Source organism: Prionailurus viverrinus, chromosome D4, assembly GCF_022837055.1.
Source record: "Prionailurus viverrinus isolate Anna chromosome D4, UM_Priviv_1.0, whole genome shotgun sequence".
Lineage (NCBI taxonomy): Eukaryota > Metazoa > Chordata > Mammalia > Carnivora > Felidae > Prionailurus > Prionailurus viverrinus.
In genome coordinates this window covers 63,129,947-63,145,956 of record NC_062573.1, presented here as the reverse complement: position 1 = coordinate 63,145,956, position 16,010 = coordinate 63,129,947, and the positions used below count along the sequence as shown (strand labels likewise).

Below are 16,010 nucleotides of genomic sequence, written 5' to 3'. Positions count from 1 at the left end.
AATGAACCCATAATTACCCATAATCCCCCTATCCCAACACAAGCAGTTTAATTCAGAATTACTACTTTCCAGGGGCGCCTGGGTGGCTCAGTCAGTTAAGTGTTTGACTTTAGCTCAGGTCATGATCTCATGGTTCATGAGTTTGGGCCCCACATAGGGTTTTGCACTAACAGTGCAGAGCCTGCTTGGGATTCTCTCTCCCTCTCTCTCTGCCCCTCCCAAAATTGTTCTCTCTGTATTGAGTGAATAAATAAACTTAAAAAAATTTTTTTAAAAAGAATTACTACTTTCCAGTTTGTCCTCATGCACATCTATTTTTATATAGCTATAATCAGTATACAAGTTTTATTTTTGTTTTTATATTTAAATGTTGTTCAACATATTCCAGGTTTTTACATAGTTATCCTAATTACACCTTTTTGAAGGCTGCGTAATAACAATTCCCACTGATGTGTTATATTATTTAGTCATTCAAGCTGGATATTGGGTTAGACATTGAAGTTGGACATTTGGGTTACTCCATGGTTCCCTACCATGCATACTGTTGTATCTGTATAGATCTTTTAAAATTTATTCTTCTCTCAAATTATTTCCTAAGGGTTAATTATCCAATATTGGTAATTATTGGGTATAAACATTTTTCTGGCTATTACCATAGAGCTTTTCCTAATGGCAAAAACCAAAGTTCAAGGCGGCTAATAGTACATATGTGCATCCACTTCATAACAACCCCATAGGCAGTGGGGGTTCATATTAGACAACATTTTGAATTCAATTAAAAATTTACCCCAAGAAAATTCGCCAATGATTTACAGATTTTGGAGAATCTTAGACTTTCACTTACCATCTTGCTTGTTGCTTCAGTAATTTTTCCTTAGCTTCAGTATAAAAGCTAAGTCATTGATGTTTAGTAATGTCTGCATCATTAAATCATTTTGTTTCTTTTTAAAGTCTTTCAATTCTACTTAAACATTCTTAAGTTGTTATATGAAAAGGGCTATATAATTCCACTAACGGAGAGCAGCTTAACTTAGCTTTAAACTACGAATTACAGAAGGTTGATAAGGCAACCAAATAGTGTAATGGCAAGAAAATACCTAATTGGTGAGCTCACAAGACAATTCCTCACTCCCACCCCCAATCTCTCTGTCATCTTGACTGGCTCCTTTCTGTTCATGAACACTGTAAAGGTCTCCTCAGTCCTACATAAAACGAACCAATCCTCATTCAATCCTGTGGCCCTTTCAAGGCATGTTGGGGCTTCTTTAATTGCCAAAAGTGTTAAAGAGTTTAACTTTTTCCTCAATGCCTTGCTCTGTGCCAGAGCTATTTTGAAAGTCATCAATGTGTTTTAGCAGTCCTACAGTTCTTCCATGGGCTCATGACCTGAGACTTCTCTACAACATTCATGACCAGGCCTCCCACCTTTCTGACCACTCTGTTTCCCACCATTTCTAAAGTCTAATGCTCAGCAATATCTTCCTTCAAAAACTTTTTCCTTTGGGTGTATCAACTATTCATACAACTTAATTGTAGGTGGATCCTAAAACTGTTAACTCCAGCCTTTCCTCAAAGGATCAGAACTGCATTTCTAACTTGATGGCCTCTACATTAAGTGTTCTGGGGACAAATTCAATTTAACAAATCAAAGTCAATTCTGTCCATTGCCTCTACATTCATTCTTCCATCAGTTGACCCTACTCATGGTATTCTCTTGTTTATGCATGAGCTCTTGTTTTCATCTCTAATGTCCTTGTTCGTTTTCTCACTCTAAGCAAGTTTGCTAGATTCCACCCTGGGAATGTTTTTTCATTTTCTGAATCCCATTGCCATCTCTGTAGTTCAGATCCTCTTTACCCCCTATTTCTATTATAGAAGCTTCTTTGACATTCTCTTCCAAATTAGTTTCTTCTATAACTTGCTATCAATTTTCTTCTATAATTTGCTGCCATTTCAATCTTCTTAAAGGGCAACTTGGATTACATCACTCCTTTGTCTATAAACTTCTAATGGTTTCCCCATGCCTACCAAATTATGTACAGACCTCTTAATCTGAAATTTAAGATGAATGATAGCTATCCCCAAATCATCTCTCTGGCTATCTCAATACTGTCTTATGCTCCAGGCAAAATGAAGGCAATCCCTTTCCTCAACATATTCTTTGCTTATATTTCTGTTCCCTGAACACATCTTTTTTTTTTTTTTTTTTTTTTTGGTACATGACCTATACCCTTAAAAGCTACCTATTCTAAATTTAAGAAGCAGTTTAAAAACGTTTTTTTCTGTAAGTAACATCAGACTTTCCTAACAAATATATTCTCCTTATGGAATCCACTGTATTCTATATTGAATTTTACTTACTTACATGCTATGCCTTTTTACTCCTATCAGACTAAAAATAATTTAAAGGAAGAGACTGCATCTTTCAGTTTTTTACCCAATATTTTCACTAGCTGCTCTCATTTGATACTCAGTTTCACTCTGTTCATTTATTGAGTATTATGAGCCAAGGTCCATACAACTAAGTAATAGAACTGAGACTTCAATATAGTTCTAGTTCCTCTGGCTTTACTAACACTACAAAAAATGTCAAAAATCCCACAGATGTCAAAAATATTTGCTGAATCTAATTAACCAGCTATATTGCCATAATCACATTTTAAGTAAGACCTTATTAATGGAATTTGAAATAATTAAAATGAATTCCTAATAAGAAATGATATCCATTGGCTTACTGAAAATTCTGAAATGTGTATTCATTTCAATATAGCATAATGAAAATTACTTCCAATTTAAAAATAACTGAAGGGGCACCTGAGTGGCTCAGTCAGTTCAGTGTCTGACTTCAGCTCAGGTCATGATCTCACGATTCATGAGTTTGAGCCCCGGACCGGGCTCTGTGCAGACAGCTAAGAGCCTGAAGCCTGCTTCAGTTTCTGTGTCTCCCTCTCTCTCTCTGCCCCTACCCCTGTTCATGCTCTGTCTCTCTCTCTCTCTTTCAAAAATAAACATTAAAAAAATAAAAATCTCTTTTTGAATATATACATTAAAATGCAAATAAATTCTTAAATTTTCTTGTGAAGGCTAAGATACCCCTTTAAAATGGTAAGATGCATTTCTTCTGTACTCCAATAGCAAATTGAACATATCAGTATTATTATTTATTGGAATATTTTATGAGTATTTCCTTACATTTCTGTTTCCTTCCAATTGATTATGGATATATTTGCATCTCTAGTACTTAGCACAACACCTGGCACATGTTAAACTATCAATAATTTCATTGAGCATTTTGTAAATTGAAAATAATCTAAGTAATAATATTTATTAAAAGAAATGCCTGAGAGGGGCTCATGGGTGGCTCAGTCGGTTAAGCATACGACTTCAGCTCAGGTCATGATCTTGCGGTTCGTGGGTTCAAGACCTGTACTGGGCTCTGTGTTGACAGCTCAGAGCCTGGAGCCTGCTTCAGATTCTGTCTCCCTTACTCTCTTCCCCTCCCCCACTCATGTTCTGTCTCTCTCAAAAATAAACAAACATTAAAAACATTTAAAAAAATAGAAATGCCTGAGAAATCAATTTAATGGAAAAGAAACCACCACTTGATCACAGATTCTTTTCTATCTCTTACTAGATAAAGCTTTCCGTGGTTGAGACTAAGGTATCAGCCTACAAGTGGTAGATTGAGCCACAGAAGTGAATGTATCAATCAGGAAAAAGAAAATTCAGGGAGAAAAACAGAACTATGAATACAGTACTCCAGAGAAGACCCAACTCAAAAGAGGATGATCAATGAAGGTTTCTATGTGCCCAGGTGATTTTAAACCAATATACACTAGTAGAAAATGGCATATCTGGGTGCACCTGCGTGGCTTAGTTGGTTAAGTTCTTGACTTTGGCTCAGGTTGTGATCTCATAGTTCATGAGTTCGAGCCCCACATCAGGCTCTATGCTGACAGCACAGAGCCTGCCTGGGATTCTCTCTCACTCTCTCTCTGTCCCTCCCCCACTTGTGTATTCTGTTTCTCTCTCAAAATAAATAAATTTAAAAAAATAAAGAAAGAAAATGGCATATCTGTTTAGCATCTACCTTGTGCCAGGCACTGTGCTAGAAACTAGATAATGTACTAAATGGATAATGTGCAGGCAGAAAATCAAAAGCAGATGATGATACAGTATGGTTTGGGAATTCAGTTCATTAGCTCCTTGGGTAATTGAATTATAACTGAAACTATTCAGGTTCTGTCTAGCTGGTTCATATAAGACATTAGAAATTTGATTTTGTTCATCACTGGGTTGAAAAATATGGTATCATGGAATATTACCATATATATTTATTGAATTGATTAGGCTCTGATAGTACCTATTCTTTTTTTGTCTAAGTTTATTCATTTATTTTGAGAGAGAGAGTGAGAGAGCGTGAACAGGGGAGGGGTAGAGAGAGAGAGACAGAATCCCGAGCAGGCTCCGCACTGTCAAGCACAGAGCCTGATGAGGGACTCGAACTCACAAACCGTGAGATCACGACCTGAATCGAAATCAAGATTCAAATGCTTAACTGCCTGAGCTACTCAGGTGTCCCTGATGGTACCTATTCTTTTTTTTTTAATAGTTTAATAATGCACAACTAAGGTAATAGTTCTTTAGCATCTCAAGACACTTTCTTCTCCTTTCTCCCTCTGTAGAAGGACTGTTGAAAGCTAATCTCAGCATACATCAAGAGGTGAGTTATAAATCATAAGCCAAATCTAATGGATTCATATAGACTAGAAAAACTCAACAAGGCACTTTTTCATTTATGCAATAGTGAATATACACTTCAATAAGAGTAAGATTTTTTTATTTTCTATTTGGGGGCTTATGAGGTCTGATGGTACCTATTCTTCATCAAAGGTAAAATTAGTAAAAGTAAAACTATCTTAAAAGGCTTTACCACTTTATTAAATAATTATCCAGTATCTATTCTGTGCCACACAAAGGACTAAGTGCTAGGAATATAGGGAGAAATAAGAAGTCCCAATTCTTTGCAAGGTTCATTTAGCCTCATGTTAGAAGCCAGACATAAAAGCAATGATGACATTATTTTTTTTCTTCAAAAAAAAGAAAAAAAGGAGGCCAACACCAGTATTTATGTATTCATCTCTGATGTAAAACAAACAAGCAAAAAACCTCTGTATTTTTAGGAATCATATTTGTGTTTCACTGACTACACTAAAAAAAGAAAAACATCAATTACACAAACCACTAATCACTCTAGTGATTGATGATACCAGTGAAAGATCTCTCATTCACTCCTCCCCAACTTCAACACTCTATTCTCAGTGTGTCATATTTTTGTCCTCAAGACATACTGTTCTTTAAACAAATATTTCAGCACAGATTTTGCTCCCTCTGCCTGGAATGCCTCCCGGCAAATTTACAGAACAGAGATCCACCCTGCAGAAACTAGCTCATGCAAGTGTTCTCAATTTCCAAACAATGTGCTATCAACGTTCTATTCACTCTAATGCATACGTATTTTTCTGTCGTCCCCAGCTTCGATGCCCACTGGAGGGTATCCACCACTTTTCACTCATTTTGTATGTCCTGTAGAGTTTAGCATGCACAAAGTGCTGAGTAAATGGTCACTGAACTTCAACAATCCAATTAATACTACTTTCACACTGTTTTTTGAAATTTAAAAACTCAAACATATTAGTGGAAGAGTAAATTTTATTGACTGATGAAAAATTAAAGTGATAAGAAGTATGGATAGTAAACAATAATCAGTGAATTCTGCTGGAATTCTATTTTTCTTCTTTTCACTTTAAGCCAAAAGGACATAAAATTATAGACTGTTAGTGAGCTAATCACTTTAAGTTTCTTCAACAAAAACTGCATAGTTTAGCAGTTGCACAGCATTAAATATATACATTTTTGCAAAACCCTGAAAGTGTTAATTTTTGTGTTGACCTCAAAGGCTAATGCAATCACCTACACTGGTCGGATTCAGAGTTTCTTTTCCCTTTTCTGCCACCCTGTAAAGAAAAATAGGGCAAATTATTTAGGAAGTACCATTTTGGGGGCATTTTCATTTTAAGAATAAATGAGACCAAAGGCATTTTTGAGTATGAGAAGGAAACATTTTTTTTTTTAGTTTGTTGCAAATCTGAATGTGCAGACAACTAAATTATTTTTATAAGGTTATTTTTTTGCAAATGGTTAAAGCGGGTTGTATGAAGTAGTTACTTCTACTTGAACTAGTTTAGACTTAGTAAGACTACCAATATTTTTTAGACCTCATTTGGACTGTCCCAGGTTTTTTTAAAAGTGTAATTTTTGATCACTTCTAAAATAAATAAGTTGCTCCATATGATCTGCAAATCTGGTAATTTAGTTATTACCTTCTCGGATAATTCAATTTTTAATTCAAGTTAGTCTTATTCATATTAGCATCAGAAATCTGATTTTGTTCATCATCAGGTTGAAAAGAAGACTATACTTTTCATATTGCTCAGTGATATACATGAATCTGTATTTAATTTGCTCCAAATGAAACTCCGTCTATGGTGTTTGATTTGAGCCAAGCAAAGAGGTAGGAGCTTAAAATATAAGAAGTATTTTACATTCATTATTTTTAACGTATCATTTTCTGCCTGACTCTGATTTAAAAAGCAAATACTCATTGTAAAAATACAGAAAGTACAAAGGTGCAAAGAGGAAAATTAAAATCATCCTGAACTATTCTACCCCTCATTTTAACCACAAAATAATGGTTCCTTACAAAAATTTTACAGTTTTCTTCTCCATTTTTATAAATTATGGCAATGATGCCTAAATTTAGTTGATCAACAGAATCACCTAAATGGTTTTATTTTAAAAACTCTGAAGTCTAGACTTTGTCCCAGATCCGTTTATTTATGATTACTAGAAATGGGCTCAACAATCTGTAATTCAAAAAGTTCCCAAGTGATTCTGATGGTCAGCCAGGTTTAGGAACCAGTACTTGGCTGTGGTTAAAGTGGTCAGAGGCCCATGGAATCCAGACCCATTTACTAGTGTTGGCAGCTATTCTCTGTTGCTTTCATCCTTGTTCTGCCTATAACTTCCCTCCTAGTGGTCAAAAACATTTCTTCATCAATCTTTTAAATGAAAAAATCAAGTATGAGAATGTCATGATTCATTCCTGACCAAATAAAAGTTATGCACAGATTTGTCCAGAGAAAAAAAAACGTATGAAGAGGTTATGTGGGACCTGAGATGTGTAATGCCATGTATTAAAAATAAAATTTATTTCCTGTAGCAGGAAAATACAAATACACTTACTAAAAGCTTTCCTCAAAGTAGATACCCACTATGCATAGGTACCAATGTCACGTAGCTTAAAACTCTTACCTTGCTTTTCCACAAGATTAAAAAAAACCCCACACACAAAATGATCAATGGATCAATGATACATGACTTTTTCAAAGTCTCCCAGGCAAAGGGAATTCTTCCGGGAATGATGAGATGTCAAACCTGGGGCTGTTACAACTTCTATGTTCTCCAGGCCAACAGTGGTGGCTTTCAAACCTTTTTGACTATGACTCCCCACATTAATTAACACATTTTATATCATGACTTAGACACACATACATAAAATGCTTTATGTATGTGTGTGTGTATACACACACACATACATATACACATATACTGAAACAAATAACTGATTTTTTTACTGCTTTGTCCAGAAAAAAATGCTGAATGCCAGGTATAAATGCAGAAGAAATAACAATTAGAAAAATCACCATCAATGGATGCTAAAACCATTTAGTAAAAAGAAAAGGATATTCACACAATCTCCAAGTATCACTTCACATATTTATTAACTATAAAGGGAAAAGATATCTTTACAATAAAGATATCTAGGAGAAACTGCTGTACCCATGTGATCAAATTTATATAATAGGACAAATGTCATTATGCACCTTCCCTCGATATGATTCACTGGCACATATGCCACATCACATACCAAGGATTTTTCTGAATTTAGTTAGTACTGTAAATACCAATATCTAGAATGACCCTAACATTTTCTAAAGTGTAAATGATATGTCCAATAATAACATTATTAATATGTTTGGCGAACAGATTTTAGACTGAATAAAATAGTACTTTATTCTCACACAGTATCTATCCTAAGTGTAGTTGTGATGAGAATACTTTCGAAATTAGAAACGCATACCTGGTATTTGGCTAGTTCTGCTTGTAATACTTTCACTTTCGATCTTTCTTGTTCTAATGCAGCATGAAGTGAAGTCACCTAAAACCAAACATTCAATTTAAAAAAGACTTCGTGTCTTCAGGCAAATACTCTTAATTCTTAACACTTACTCCCGGGGATGAATTTGACTACTAGATGACTAGGGATCACAGGAGAACCACCTTCCCACCACTGAGCACACACACAATTTCAATTAGGCATTTTACTCAGTTGTCTATTAAAAGTAGACAGGAGAAGCTCAATATTCCAAGAGAAAATGACAAAGTAAGGATGGGAAAGGAAGAAAGTCACGGTTCATGACTGGGTAAGTTCTACCTGCCCTTTTTATCTCTATATTTAGAGTCGGCATCAACTGAAATACCACCTTATCCTCCCTTACTCTTCAGGACACACCTAACTTTCTCAGCATGGAAAACAGAATCTTCATCCATCTGCTATTACATAATAATAAAAAAGTGTAATTTATTTTTTTTAATTAAAAAAAATTTTTTTTTAACGTTTATTTATTTTTGAGACAGAGAGAGAGAGAGTATGAACGGGGGAGGGTCATAGAGAGAGAGGGAGACACAGAATCTGAAACAGGCTCTAGGCTCTGAGCTGTCAGCACAGAGCCCGACGCGGGGCTTGAACTCACGAACCGCGAGATCATGACCCGAGCTGAAGTCGGACGCTTAACTGACTGAGCCACCCAGGCGCCCCTAAGTGTAATTTATATCACTTTACTGCAGTGTTGATGGGCTGTATTTTTGTTTAATCAAGTTTCATAATTTAGGACTAAAGTGTAATAGCTTAAGGAAACCAGTCCTGTATATTCCATAGTTTTTCTTACCTGTATAGTTAGCTCATTCTTGATACTTTGTGATTCATCAACTTGCAGCAGTATTTCTGCTTTATCTTTCACTGACAAGAAAGGAAAAACAGCAGTGTAATGTTTTCAGTCACTCAAACACTTGAATAATACTTTAGTGAACCAAGACAGCAGTGCAATTGGGCAAAGATTTGTCCTTGTACTGAATCAATGTATTCCTTAGTTCTATATAGCTCTTATTTTTCACTGGTAAATTCTAATCATTATTATTACTATAGCAGTTTTTCTTGGAAATTTTACATTTTCTGTGGTGTTAAAATATTAATTGTAAAGGTATCTTGAAAGATTAATTTTTTCCAACTATACTACAGAGAACAAGGGCATAAACAATTTCTCAAAGGGATAAAACAAATACTTTGACTAGTCTTAAAGCAAGATTTTAAAAACAACGTAGAATGTTTTTGTTTGTTTTGTCAAATTGTCAGGGCGAGCAGTACTGTAAGGCCCACAAAAATAATTTTTATCTCACTGTTCATATCAATACAGCACAGTCAAATAAATGTAGCTCATATGATCATAACTGATTACATAAGCCTGTGGACATTTAGAACTATTCCTTTGTCGAGAGGTTTTCCCTCTTAGAGGAAGCACGAGCTCTACATCTTGGTGCCAAGGTTTCCTAAGCCTTAAAAATCCCCACATGGCTAACAACTCCTTAACCCATGGTAATGGCCAATGCATGAAAAACTAACTCCTGAACTCTGAAAACAAGCTAGGAGAAACCGAACAGGTAAGACTGTAATAAATTTAGTGAAGGAGGAAAAGATCAACTACATGAGTACTGATATCACCACAGCTCTACCAATATAACACTGTAATTAAATTGTATTTTTTATAGTTTAATGAAGGTGAGACACTGCATCAAGAAACAAATCATAGGCTCTCAAGATTCAAATTGGTAATTTTTTTTTAATTTAAGCAATCTCTACACCCAACGTGGGGCTCAAACCCATGACCTTGAGATTAAGAGTTGCACGCTCTTCTGTCTGAGCCAGCCCAGGTGCCCTTCAACCTGGGAATTTTTATGTATTATGTTTTCTACTCCCCAATCCCCAGAATTACACACACTCACTGAGAACTAATAATTTTTAATAATTACGTGATATTTCAATTATAGTCAGTTTTATAATAATATGCTTGTTTTGAAAACACAAATTTGTTTCACTGAGATTACTGTATTGGGGAACAACTTGAACATAACACGAACTTTACATTTGCTTGAGCATTATTTCACGAACACAGAAAACTGCACCCATGCACACACCTCAAATATCTCTCAGCTATCTCCATTCCCTGAGTGTTCAGAACTATACCAACTTTCCATCCTTCCACTGCTTCACAGTAAACACAACCTGCAGACCTTCTGAAACCTATTTTCTCAAGCAAATTTCAGGTCTTTCAGGTAAAGTGCCATACTTATTATAGTATTTGTGTTTAACCATTTTAACATGTATAAAACTGTGTTACTGTTTTAATTAGATTCCTATCTTTTTTTTTTTAACACGTCTCTAATGAAGTTTTTTGACTGTTGTGCACTCCTAATCCCATTCCCCCATAATCCTTGTGGTTTTAATTGTGTACTTAGGCAGAAATTGGTGACTGTTAGGAACATATGTTGCATTATAATAGAACTGACTGTATTTACATTCACATTATAAATTTTTTTTTAATGTTTGTTTATTTCTGAGACAGAGAGAGACGGAGCATGAGTGGGGGAGAAGTAGAGAGAGAGGGAGACACAGAATCTGAAGCAGGCTCCAGGCTCTGAGCTGTCAGCACAGAGCCCGAGGCAGGGCTCGAACTCATGAACCCTGAGATCACGATATGAGTAGAAATCAGAAGCTCAACCGACTGAGCCACCCAGGCGCTCCTACATTTACATTATAAATGCTAGAGTATGTATGCTCTAATGTACTCTATTTTTCATGTAATGGTTCTATATAAAATTCTTCTATTTGGATTTTTTAAAAAGTAATCTCAGGCACCTGGGTGGCTCACTCAGTTAAGCCTCTGACTCTTGGTTTGGGCTCAGGTCATGATCATGTGGTTTGTGAGTTCAAGCCCCACATGGGCTCTGAGCTGACAGTGTGGAGCCTGCTTGGGATCTCTCTCTCTGCCCCTCCCTGCTCTCTGCCTCTCTCGAAATAAATAAATTTTAAAAAATTAAAAACATAATAATCTCTACATCCAATGTGGGGTTCAAACTCATGACCTTGGGTTCAAGAGTTGCATGCTCTCCTGACGGAGCCAGCCAGGTGACCTCATTTGGATTTTTTTATAATATAGCATGGACACTGAAGTCATTTACTGGTAGCCATCTTAAATGAGAGAAAGCTTTTATCATTTAACTTTCTTACTTTTCATAAATGTTTCTCTAAATAGAAATATTACTTTGTTTTTTACATATTTAAAAATCATGCATCCAATGTCCAATGATACCCTTAATTAGAAATACAGCTCAGAGGGGTGCCTGGATGGCTCAGTTGGTTGAGTGTCGGAGTTCAGCTCAGGTCACAATCTCATGGTTTGTAGGTTTGAGCCCCACGTCAGGCTCTGTCCTGACAACTCAGAGCCTGGAGCCTGCTTTGGATTCTGTGTCTCCCTCTCTCTCTGTCCCTTCCCTGCTCATGCTCTCTCTCTCTCACAAATGAATAAACATTAACAAAATTTTTTAATAAAAAAAAAGAAATACAGCTTATAAACAATTACTTTATTTTCATAATTTTATTAAATGATCTGCACAGAACTCAGTAACATGCACAGATCTAAAGTGATTTCAGAATTTTGGTATCTAATTGTGCAAATACTACCTTTCCCCATTATTCTTTAACTTCCATTTCATCATAGTTAAGCTGTATAAATTATATTACAAAAAACAGTAAAGTTATAAAACAGTAAGCTTGAATCTATTTCAACACTATATATTCTGTTCAATTGAACATAATTTCTGGTTTTTACTCATACTGTTTTGATAACTGTTTTTTAACATAGTTTAAATTTTGACTAGACAATTATACTCCCAGGATCTTCAATTTCTGTTATCTTGCTTATTCTTCAAGGTGAGTTTCACCATTTCTTGAACACTATACAGTACTCATAAGAGATCTATTTGGTTTATCACTGACACTTATTAACAGGGAAAACTGTTTATAGACCTTAATTTTGTCTGTTCAGAAGATTTTCTCTTATTCATATCTTTCTATATGTCTTTTATTATTTATAATTTCTTTTGCATAAGCTTCATATTAAAAACTTAGCACACAGGGGCGCCTGGGTGGCTCAGTTCATCATCTCATGGTTCATGAGTCCGAGCCCCACGTCGGGCTCTGTGCTGACAGCTCAGAGCCTGGAGCCTGCTTCAGATTCTGTGTCTCCCTCTCTCTGCTCCTCCCCCACTCATGTGTGCATGCTCTCTCTCTCTCCCCTTCTCTCTCAAAAATAAATAAAGCTTAAAAAAAAAATTTAAAAACTTAACACACACTTCCTTTTCTGTTATGAGTGGAAAATCTTCATAGAACTTTCAAGGTAAGTATCATTAGGTATACGTAATCAGGAGTGCAACTGATGTGGGGAGGGGCTTCACATAGCATCTACTTTACTAATCTGATTATTTCTAATCATTTTTGAGTGATTTCCTTGGCTTCCTGCTAGTGAACTACTGCCAAAGTTTAGAGTGGCAACAAAAGTATAAGGAGTTAGGGAGAAGGAAAACCCAAAATAATAAGCATTCTCCTCTAATAATTAAAAAGAATCTTAAGCAAGGTCTATTCTTATTTTCCTGCTGAATGTAGTCCAGTACTTTAGAAGAACGGAAATTTCAAGCTTTCTCTTACCCAAATAGTCATAAACCTGTATAATACTAAGGTGCTGTAAGAGTGACTTGTAATAATAAAATTATCAGAAACAATTCAATTTGTATCACTCTGAGAAAATTTTTAATTTTGTTGAGTTAATAAATCATATATCTTGAAAAATTATCTTCAAATATTTTTTAAGGTTAACTTTTAATTCTAAAAACACACAAATCACTTACTTTCACCTTCCTGAAGCATTTTCAATAACTGTGCATTTCTTGCCTTTACTTCTTTATACTTTGCCTAATAGTCAAAGAAAAAAGATTTAATTTTTTAAAAGTAAATAATGTAATTGATGATTTACTATGAATTATGAAGTTATGAATTCTAGGCTTGCTGAAAGACAGGAATTACTTTTGAAAGAGGAAAATGTATTCATAACTCTCTACTCCTAAATTAAATCCCTGGTACAATAACAGAAATTAATGTTATAGGATATTGAAAAATCAAGAAGAGAGAGGTAAAACTGGACAAAATTTGGGACTAAATTTTCTTGAAGTCTTTCTCTTTTTTTCCTTAAATAAAATCCTTACACAATTCAAAATAATTAGGCAAAAACAAAGAAAAATGATTCACAGCTCTAGACCAAGACTGTCCAGTACTACACTAGAACTTTCTGTATCTGTTCTATACCTGCCACTGTCCAAAATGTGGCTACTAAACTACTGAAAAAGTGCCTAGGTACACTCACATAGTGGTTACTCAATTGTACAGTGCAGTACTATGTCTTCTCACTTACTATTTCACTAACTATATATTGTTAAAGTAAATTTGGATGGTATGAATTAATAATTTACTGAAATACCTTCCAATTCTTTTTCTATTTTTCTAAATGACTTGGCTTCTTCTCATACTACATAATGGCACAATTATATACTTATGAACAAGAGGAACTGTGTTCCCACATTAACATCTTTATTCCAGGGAATTTGCCCACTCCACTACACTTATTCAACATATCTTAAATGGACTTAATTATTTATAAATATTTAACATATTAGTACATTAGACATAACACTATATTTAATACAGTATGGAAAAACAAGAGATCAGCGAAAGAAAGCAGATCAGTACAAGAAACTTGTCACTTCTTCTCTTAACATGTACATAGGTAAGTACAGAAGTTACCGATTCAAAAATCTTTCTTATAAAACATATTTAATGTATTTTAAATCAAGTTCAATAAAGATAAAAATGGCTTTTACTAAATACTCTATTCAGTAAATTGCTGATAACAAACCAGTAATGATACTCAGTAATAACTTCAGTCAATACATCGAACAGAAGTAAATACCACAGTAAATATAAAAGGAATAGAACTTCTGAGAATCTTAGAAATGAATGAGGGCAGTAAGTCAGATGGACACATGGGAATATGAAGGGGAAAACCATACAAAGTCAACTATAAGTATATTCACTATGAATATAGAAATATATCCCCTAAGAATATGAAACTGTAAGAAATTCTCTCAAGGCTTTAATCAATGTTAATATCTTGCTAAAGGCTACCTCAGCTCAAGCCTTTTGTCCAAGGTATAGATCAGTGTACACAGAAACACCTCTTATTCCAGCCTTAGAATCTAAAGTCAGCTCATAAAGCAAAAATCGCAAATGAGCAAAATTATCCATGAAAAATCTTTATATTGCCCATAAAAATAGCATATATAGTTTTGTACATATAACCCTGAATAGCAAATGTATTGATAAAAACAAAATGTATAACACATGTGCCATGCAATTTGTAAGACCACAAATGAAACATATAGTGCCTCATTAGTATTTTTAATTTCATGAAAAAGAGAGCACTTAAGTTAAATGATACATATGTTGTGAGTCAACTGTGTTCAGCTACATCCTGAACATCTATGCCTACATCTACAGCTATTTCAAACTAAGCATATACAAAATGGGGTATTAGTTCCCACTGCCCAAACCAGCTGAAAATGTGCTCTTCCTCTCACACTCAATACCTATTCATTGTTTTACCAGACTACCTTCACTCAAGGCTTCAGCCATGTGCATTATTCTCCCACAAAACAATTCTCATGCCACTTCCCTTTCTAAAGACCTTTACTAAAATCCAAATGCCTTCAGGCAGCCATTAGAATAGAAGACATCTGCAAATGACATATCTGATAAAGGGTTACTGTCCATATAAAGAAATGATACAACTCAAGATCCCCGAAAACAAATAATCCAATTAAAAATGGGCAGAAGATGGGGTGCCTGGGTGGCGCAGTCGGTTAAGCCTCCAACTTCAGCCAGGTCATGATCTCACGGTCCGTGAGTTCGAGCCCCGCGTCGGGCTCTGGGCTGATGGCTCAGAGCCTGGAGCCTGTTTCCGATTCTGTGTCTCCCTCTCTCTCTGCCCCTCCCCCGTTCATGCTCTGTCTCTCTCTGTCCCAAAAATAAATAAACGTTGAAAAAAAAAATTTTTTTTAAAAATGGGCAGAAGACACTTCTCCAAAGAAGACATACAGATGGCTAACAGACACGTGAAAAGATGCTCAACATCACTAGTCATCAGGAAAGTGCAAAACCACAATGACAGATCACCTCACACCTGTCAGAATGGCTAACTTAACAACAACAAGAAACAAGTGTTGGTAAGGATGTGGAGAAAAAAGAACCCTCTTGCACTGTTGTTGGGAATGCAAGCTGGTGCAGCTTGGAAAACAGATGGAGGTTCCTCAAAAAATTAAAAACAGAACTACCCTATAATCCAGGAATTGCACTTGTGGGGATTTACCCAAAAAATACAAAAACACTACTTCAAAGGGATACATGCACCCCTATGTTTATTGCTGCATTATTTACAATAAGCAAACTATGGAAGCAGCCTAAGTGTCCATCGATAGATGAATGGATAAAGAAGATGTGGTGAGTGTGTGTGTGCATCTATCTATCTATCTATCTATCTATCTATCTATCTATCTATAATGGAATATTATTCAGCTATAAAAAAGAATGAAATCTTGCCATTTGCAACAACAGGGATGGAGCTAGAAAGTTTAATGCTAAGTGAAATAAGTCAGTCAATCAAACA

General features: G+C 35.3%; 1 protein-coding gene across 2 annotated transcripts in view; it reads right to left on the bottom strand.

Annotated features, from left to right (window-relative positions):
- Nucleotides 1-5,694: 5,694 nt before the first annotated feature.
- The window catches only part of GKAP1 (G kinase anchoring protein 1), an 85,713-nt gene continuing 75,397 nt past the window's right edge, over nucleotides 5,695-16,010 (bottom strand). For both annotated transcript variants that reach the window (XM_047829832.1, XM_047829831.1), the window contains 4 exons: nucleotides 13,144-13,207; nucleotides 9,072-9,142; nucleotides 8,204-8,281; nucleotides 5,695-6,017 (listed from right to left, as the gene is read on the bottom strand). In XM_047829832.1, the coding sequence (XP_047685788.1) occupies nucleotides 5,970-6,017; nucleotides 8,204-8,281; nucleotides 9,072-9,142; nucleotides 13,144-13,207 (261 nt within the window). In that variant the 3' untranslated portion in view covers nucleotides 5,695-5,969. The remainder of the gene's footprint in view (nucleotides 6,018-8,203; nucleotides 8,282-9,071; nucleotides 9,143-13,143; nucleotides 13,208-16,010) is intronic.